Below are 9057 nucleotides of genomic sequence, written 5' to 3'. Positions count from 1 at the left end.
GCTCAAAGTCCGTCAACTGCACATACGGTTCACGTCCACGCTGTCGCGGCATGCTACCAGTGTTAAAGACTGCGATGGAGCTCCGTATGCCACGGCAAACTGGCTGACACTGACGGCGGCGGTGCACAAATGCTGCGCAGGTAGCGCCATTCGACGGCCAACACCGAGGTTCCTGGTGTGTCCGCTGTGCCGTGCGTGTGATCATTGCTTGTACAGCCCTCTCGCAGTGTCCGGAGCAAGTATGGTGGGTCTGACACACGGGTGTCAATGTGTTCTTTTTTCCATTTCCAGGAGTGTATTTATTTAATACAAATAATAACTGATTGCCAAAACCCGTCACTTTTAGTGTAAGTTCCTGTATGATGAATAAATATTAATATTTTTTATGAAAACGATGTCAAAGTAACCTTTACGCTTTAGATGTTTGAAATAAGTTACATTTCAATGCCTTGTCAACGAAACCCAACACTCGGATTAACTTTGACACTTAAAAAAAAAGTGGAAATTTGGGGGCTATTGGGGTTTGCTACGGGTGTGAATTTGGTAGCCAAAGAACACATAGTTCATTTGGAGGAAAAGTAATTAGTTTTGAATGCCGAAAAAGTAATCACTAAAAGCTACTGAAACATGTGCAAAGTAGATCCGTTTTAATGTTAATTTCACAAACTATTGTGATTTTCCTATCAGTCGGCATATGCAGAATGATATCCTACGTAGGAACTGTGGACACCGAACTTACGCTAGGTTTGTCAAGTTGCAGGGTGGGTCAGCATCGTACTTTGGACTACAGGGTCATCCTGCGAACATATGAGAGACCAGTATGTAGAACAATGGCCAAACAACAGCTGTACTTCAATCAATTCTTATTTATTTTTCTTTAAGCTACCAATTTAGATACTTCACTTGCTTGGTTTTTGTTATGCATACTGTTTGATCAGCATCTGTCCCGAGTCCATGAAGAACCCCCGAAGATTAGAGAGACCAATTGAAAGACGTCTGTGTAGCGACAATACTTCTTGACCTACAACAGGAGGCGGTATGGAGGATTGTGTTTCGGGACGAAAAATGCTACTTGTATGACACGACACTTTACTTCATCAGCTTGACACTTATTTGAATATCACAGAGCTCCCCGCTACAGTCTGACCTAGTAAAGATCTTGAGGATCCTGTTGTATGTGTGACAGTCTATCAAGTGTTCTTCAATAATTCGACTGCTAGTAGATTAACGGAAAATCTGTAAATTAGGTGGACTGATATGGTAAGGAATGAGGTGATTAAGCGCAGAATTGGAGAGGAAATTGTGAAAAACACTGACAAGGAGAAGGGACTGGATGAGAGGACATCTGTTAAGACATTACGGAATGACTTCCTTGGTACTCGAGGCAGCTGTAGAGGGCAAACCTGTAGAGGAAGACAGAGATTGGAATTTTTCCAGCAAATAATTGAAGACGAAGGTTGCAAGTGCTATTCTCAGATGAAGAGGTTGGCACAGGAAAGGAATTTATGGCGGGCCGCATCAAACCAGTCAGAAGACTGATGACCCAAAAAAAAAAAAAAAAAAATGAGCGTGTGACAGAGGCCTCCCGTCTGGTAGACACTTCGTATGGTGCAAGTTCAAATGGATCAAATGGCTCTGAGCAATATGGGACTTAACATCTGAGGTAATCAGTCCCCTAGAGCATAGAAATACTTAAACCTAACTAACCTAAGGACATCACACACATCCATACCCGAGGCAGGATTCGAACCTGCGATAGTAGCGGTCGCGCGATTCCAAACTGAATCGCCTAGAACCGCTCGGATGGTGCAAGTATCTTTAGTTTATGCCACATTGGCGACTTGCTTGTTGATGAGGTTGAAATGATGATGAACACAGCACAACATCCAGTACCAGAGCGGAGAAAATCTCCAACTCAGCCCGGAATTGAACCCTGTTCTCTAGCATGGCAATCTTCCGCGCTGATCACTTTTTTTCAGATGCTTCAGATGCTCTGACCACTACCTCTTTAATTTTATGCTCTATGTGAGGATCTAAATCACGGAACCTGTTTTCCAATACCAGTGCTCTGCCCCATTTTTTATTATTAGCCATATAAGAACGACAACCACTCGAAAACATCAGAAAACAAATAATGTCTGATCCCAACTCTCCACACTGGGGACTCGTGCATGACTTCCCGGGTACAGTCTTGTTCAGTAATCCATTTTGAGATTCAAATCAGTATCCACAAAGTCAACTTCTCTTACCTGGTACTGCCTGTCTGCGAGGGAGGGAGGAAGGGAGGGGGGAGGAGGGTCTCTAAATACACTGTTCAAGTAATTCGCAAAGGTCTGATGCTATTTGGAAATATATTACAATTGATCGTGTATTTTCTGTAAAAAAGTCCAAAAGTCGATGAGACCATCCCGAGAAAGGTAGTACACAGAAAGTCCTTTGATCCAGTTAATCGCATGTGTCTATGATTGGGGAAAGTAGGTCTTAACCGCCCGAAGGAACATTTCAAGCAGCATTCGGAGACACGAGGCAAGCATCTTCCAAATCAGATTAGGACCCACACATCCGCGACAGGTTCACATTCCAGGTGATGTTCATCCATATCTATCGCGTGAAACTGCATGCACATTGGGTAGTCAGCTAGACCAATGGCGGCGCAGTCTATGTCTTGTCGGAAACTTTTCGTTGACGACGAGGTATCAGGTGGCGCGAATCTGTCATAAAATATCTTTGGCGGGTTGCTCGCCACACCCCAGGCCACAGCTCTCGAGGGTCGTTCTGAAGGAAAAATGTTTTGATATGGGAGAGCGCAGGCGCGATGTGACCGACTGCAGGGGGCAGACAGGTCGTGGCGCCAGTTCATCAGTGAGGAGAGCGATGAAACTGTGTCGATGATGGGTCCACATCTTGATCATGGTGTTGACACAAAGGTGTCGTCTCCCCGCTTCGAGGATGGAGGGTGAGGGCATCGTATCGTATCTTGAAGAGAAGTCCATTTCTCACATAGTAGCCAAAGGCCGTCTGGATCCGCTGTGCCATCATTGGAGTCATCGGTAGGATCTGCGCCAAATGAGGTATCCGGGACAGCATGTGGGTGTTAATGAAGACGACCCTTTGTACCATGTCTAAAGCTCGGAGGAGATGGGCCCTGACACCTTGTAAAAGGCGTTTACAGTTCACCGCCGTCTTACGTGGACATATTTCGTAAATACGGTGCCCAAAACACCGAAGTGTATCCATCGCCTGCAGTGGGGCCGCACCCCACACCAATCAGCTGTGGAGGTGCACACAGAATGTAATGGAACGTCATAAAGTTTTAATATGGGATGGCAGAATAGGCATTGGACTTTCAGGATGTGAGAGTAACTGTAAATCACGTCTCGTGTCATATCACCTAATCCTTGCGAAACGACCCTGTCATCCACTTTCCTATTCGTAAAATGTAGTGTTACGTGATCGTCTTACGTTAACAGTTTGTAGTCGCTCCTGTAAAGCAGCATTAGTTTGCCACCACTTTGGCTGTGTTTCGTAAACTATAACTTTCATCTTGCAACTAAATAAACAAGGTAAACACTGCCCTTCCGTAATCCCCACAAACTTAATGTAAATAAACGTGTTTCTATCCCTTTGATAACCAAACGACAATGATATAATAGAAACAACTTTTATTTTTCCAGAAGTACCAGTAAGTACTTTTTGCCTCAACTGTCCCAAAGTGAGCAAAGGTATTCGATGTCTTATAGAGCTCACCACAACATGACCTCCCTCTCAGGCCTCTCTGCCCTGATTACTCTGACTGCAGTATACCTCCTATCCTGAAAAAAAAGGGGCGTTTCCAAAACGGAAGACAACACGTCGAACATGACACTCTTTCTTTAAGCTGTCCACAGGGACAATCTGCTGTCGATTCCACAAATAGGAAAGATGATTCTGGAACGGAGCAACAAGGGGAATGACTTGGCCGTTCTCAGGCTTGATGGCTGCCATAGTTCAAATGCCAAGTACCTTGCATTGCGTAACAATTACATAAATTGCGCTTAGGATGATATCAAACAATTTAAGTTTCTATTGTGGTTGACACAATCGCTTCATCATCAACTACAGCCTGAAGATGGCACCTTGAAGCGCCGAAACAGGTAGCTACAAAATAAATAAATTCATAAGGACGGCCGTAAGCGTTTCATTTCCTGACAATAGTAAACGGCCGTCGTCCCCAAGATCTGCTGTCAAAAGGATGGGCATACAAAAACTTGATTTACATTTCTTGTCAATTTGTATATTTAAGGCTAGAATTACAGTTCAATACTCAATATCAAATTATCTTATGGTTTCAAAATGTATTGATTACAACTCTGTCTGTCTATATGAGCAACATTACATCTTCATAAATTAAGCAGACGATTAATTTTTTTTGTAATGCACCACAGGTCACATGAAGTAACACTGTTCCGTTATATCCGTACCTTGTACTGATAACTAAAATATAGGTGATAGGTTTCCTGAAACAAAAACAGTTTGTACGAATACTGCATTGACGAGAGCTAGAAATGAATTTTCAGTTATCATCTCGACTGGTAAAGGAACGTAATTATTTTACAACAACAGTGCATCATGACGGACGCTGTGTTGCTTGGTGCAGAGCCTTTCAGTGGGGTCAAACGAATCTGAATGACGACGAACTGCTCTCTGTGAAGGACCAGGAGTTACGAGGGAAGTGGATGCCCTGGTGCTCGAAGACATTTATATTACGATGGGTGCCATAGAGGGGAAATTGAAAATCAGTCAGTGATAAGTTTTCAGCATCGTCACAGTGTTTTGAATATGACAAAGTCACCTTTGTTGGACTTCACGACTACGTACAGTCATCCAAAGCCCACCGGTCCCAGGAAAAGCGAAAATCTTGCAGCTGTCGTACCAGTGCAGATGGATTTTCTAGACACTTAAAGGTCCTGATGTGTCACGGGGACTTCAAGACAAAGATTCAAAACAAGCACAGCAAACATGTGGTTTTCCTACCGCCGAAGATGGCGACGACCCAACCATCACCGGGGAAAGTGATGCGGAGTACTTTTGCCACTGCCATGCTGTCAAGCGAACACATTATGCTCGTAAGCATGAAGCAATCACAGCAGCATACTACTGACATTTCCTGCGAAAGTTACGGCAGGATGTGAAGACAAAGCGTCACGGGAAGGTACACAATAGAAAGTGTTTTCTCCATCTTCTACGATGCACACACTGCTTCTTGGGAATACTCCGCTTCGCCTACCCCTCCCTCCGCCATACTCCAGTGAGCTCCTGAAGTGACACCCAGACTTTCTCCTCTTATCTCTGATCAATAAACCATTTGGAAGGAATTACCAGGGTCACGACGAAGTGATTATTAAGGTGAAACGTTTCCAGCTGAAACGTAACTTCTCAACTAAAGTCTGCCTCGAGTCATTCGCCATTGGAAAACATGTGTCGCACTGCCGCCTGAATACTCATGGTACTAGCTCGACTTTTCGAGGTTACAATTAAAGCTTTGGTTCTAGCCGTCGTATATAGTTCACAGTTCTAATTGCTGATATTCGTTCTCGCTGCTTAATCTTCATCATAGTTCTCCTTTTTATTGGCGGATGAGCCATGTCACTACTAACTTCTGATTGAAGTTCTAGTTCCTCTGTCATGAACTAACAGAACTAACAATGTTTAATATTTCATTGTCTTTTATTTATTTTGGTAGTGTATTGCACAGTTTCTGTTGGCACACTTTCTTTGGCACAATCATACCTTCTGTCATTAATATGTATGGACAAGCAAAAAAATTCATCTTCATTTTGAAATAATTTAATTGAGTAACCCAATAAAAATCGTTTACTCTTTTCTACTTCTTGGGTACAAGACCATTGAGAACTACCGTCCTTGTGGGAATATCTGAACTGTTCAAGTACTAGTGCATATAGTCAAAAAACTGCTCGATAACGATGTGTTCAAAATCGGTGCATAAGCTACACAAAAATTTTTCCACAAAATCACAGATTCTAAGTAAGGCATCTACATAGCGAAAAGTCTAGTATCCGCAGGTAATTTTTTATTACAATATATTTTGCAAAGCGTCCACTCTGGCTCAAGTGGCTCTGAGCACTATGGGACTTAACTTCTAAGGTCATCAGTCCCCTAGAACTTAGAACTACTTAAACCTAACTAACCTAAGGACATCACACACATCCACGCCCGAGGCAGGATTCGAACCTACGACCGTAGCGGTCGCGCGGTTCCAGACTGTAGGGCCTAGAACCTCTTTTTTTATGGCAGACGCTCTACCCATCTTTTTTCCCCTTTTATTCAGAAAATTGTACACTATCACACATCGCATTAATATGTACAGTAATTTTTTTTAAGGATTGTCAGGGAGTGGTACACGTCGCACTAGCTGTGGGGTCTCTTCACTGCTCTGCCAGTGCGTCGAGGCCCAAACCCCCGGCCACTCCAGCCGGCCAGCGTCCACTCTCTCTCTCTCTCTCTCTCTCTCTCTCTCTCTCTCTCTCTTTCTCTCCCTGCATATACAGTATCATTAGGTAAGCTCAAGGATAACGCGCAATTAAAAAAAAGGTACATTTATTACAAACGAAATAATTTAACACAAGAAATACAAGTGCTTGGCATTGGCAGTGTGTGGCATGGTGCGCTCCATGGCGAGCTGCGATGTTGGGGATCACAATGCGGCTGCGGCACGTTGCTGGGTAGATCGACGCAGCATCTGCGTGAACCCGATGCGTATGCTGAAGAAGTAGAAGACCTCCACCAGGCTCAGCAAGCTGAAGCCCATGAAGAGGCCCAAGAGACCGCCACAGTTCGCTGAAAAACAACAAGAGGACGAGATTACTCATTCCCATAACTTGAGGGTTTAGCAGCAAACAATCCTATTGGAAGAACATCCGCAACCAAGCATTATAGCAGAGTTTGAAAATACCGCTTCAGTTGTAAATTTCTTTATTTTCACACGCCCGGTTATAAGCCCATCCTCAGGTGTCGTACTGGAAATAGCAAAAGACTGGAGATAATTTTCACACGCCGCAACATAGATAAAACACAAAAAAATATTTTTCCCTAAAATATTTAAGAAATTTTGAAGAAATATTTACAAACCGCGGCTCCGGCTAGGTGCTGTGAAACCCATGTCATTGCGCAAGTGGCACCAGACAGTACTACGGACGATTGCCTGGGTAGAGAATGTATACAAATGATGTCACGACACTTAGGCTGTGCTGTGGTCCCCGAGCGCCGCGTGTACCAAGCGCGGTGAGCTGCCTCTGGGAGCAGAACAGGAAGTAGCGGATGCGAAAGAGGAGGTAAATTAGTAAACCAGAGTGGCAAAAGTGCTGCCATCTATTGACGGAGAGAAGAACGCGTGGCTACTAGCCCGGCCGTTCACAATTTGTATTTAGTCGTTCACATTTAAAATGAAGAAAAAACAATAAAATTACATAAAAATACACGATAAAAGTTAAAAGTGCGTTTTGCCACTCTGATTTACCAATTTGCCTCCTCGTTCGCAACCGCTACTCCCTGTTCTGCGCTCATAGGCAGCACACCGCGCCTGGCACACGCGGCCCTCGGGGACCACAGCACAGCGTCGATATCATTTGTATATATTCCATACCCAGGCAGTCGTCCGTAGGTCTGGTGCCATGAGTTTCACAGCACTTAGCCCGACAGGCGGTTTCGAAATGTTTTTTTTTTAATTAAAACTTTTTAGGGAAAAAATATTTTTTGTGTTTTATATGTGTTGCGGTGTGTGAAAATTATCTCTCGTCTTTTGCTATTTCCAGTACGACACCTCAGGATGGGCTTATAACACTCCGAAACCGGCTGTGTGAAAATAAAGAAATTTACAACTGAAGCGGTATTTTCAACCTCTGTTGACGGTTTAGGTACAACACCACACTTCCGTCTAATGCACATAAAGCTAAAACTGTTCTTATACAAAAGATTGATTTGAGTACCATATTGCATTCCTAAGCTTCATTCTGTCGGAAGTGAAATGGCCTTGCCTTTCTCTGACCTCTGAACTGACTTACCAGACTAGTTACGGGTGGAGGCAACAGATCACGGTGCACTCTAAATGACAGACTTCTTAGTTAACAGAACCCAGTATGTTGTCCTCGACGGCGAGTGTTCATCAGAGACAAGGATATCGTCAGGAGTGCTCTAGGGGCGTGTGATAGGACCGCTGTAGTTCTCTATACACATAAATGATTTGGCAGCCAGGGTGGGCAGCAATCTGCGGTTGTTCGCTGATGATGCCGTGGTGTACGGTAATGTTTCGAAGTTGAGTAACTGTAGGAAGATACAAGACGACGTAGACAAAATTTCCAGTTGGTGTAGTGAATGGCGTCTAGACATAAATGTGGTAAAATGTAAGTTAATCCGGATGAGCAAGAAGAATAAACCTGTAATGTTTGGGTGCATTATTACTAGTGTCCTTCTTGACACAGTCAAGTCGTTTAAATATCTAGGCTTAACGATATCGATATGAGATGGAACGAGTATGTTAGAACCGTGGTAGGTAAGGCGAATGGTCGACTTCGATTTACTGGGAGAATTTTAGGAAAGTGTGGTTCACCTGTAAAGGAGACCGGATATAGGACGCTGGTGCGACCTATTCTTGAGTTCTGCTCGAGTGTTTGGGATCCGTACCAGATCGAATTGAAGGAAGACATCGAAGGAATTCAGAGGGCTTACTGCTAGATTTGTCAGCGGTAGATCCGAACAACACGTAAGTGTTATGGATATACCTCGGGAACTCAAATGGGAATCTCTGGAGGGAAGGCGCCGTTCTTTTGTAGAAATACTACTGAGAAAAATTTAGAGAACCAGTATCTGAAGCTGACTGCCGAACGATTCTACTGCCGCCAACATACATAGTGCGTAAGGATCACGAAGATACGAGAAATTAAGGGTCAAACGGACGCATATAGACAGTCGTTTTTTCTCCGCTCTATTTGCAAGTTGAACATGAAAGGAAATGACTATAAGTGGTACTGGGTATTTTCCGCCATGCACCGAACGGAGGCT

General features: G+C 43.8%; 1 protein-coding gene across 1 annotated transcript in view; it reads right to left on the bottom strand.

Moving 5' to 3' along the window:
• Nucleotides 1-6660: 6660 nt before the first annotated feature.
• Nucleotides 6661-9057, bottom strand: part of LOC126235361 (pickpocket protein 28-like) — a 174058-nt gene continuing 171661 nt past the window's right edge. The window contains exon 11 of the mRNA XM_049944083.1: nt 6661-6837. Coding sequence (XP_049800040.1) covers nt 6695-6837 — 143 coding nt within the window. The 3' untranslated portion in view covers nt 6661-6694. The remainder of the gene's footprint in view (nt 6838-9057) is intronic.

The sequence above is a fragment of the Schistocerca nitens genome, chromosome 2 (genome assembly GCF_023898315.1).
Source record: "Schistocerca nitens isolate TAMUIC-IGC-003100 chromosome 2, iqSchNite1.1, whole genome shotgun sequence".
Classification (NCBI taxonomy): Eukaryota; Metazoa; Arthropoda; class Insecta; order Orthoptera; family Acrididae; genus Schistocerca; species Schistocerca nitens.
This window is presented reverse-complemented; position numbering and strand designations above follow the sequence as displayed.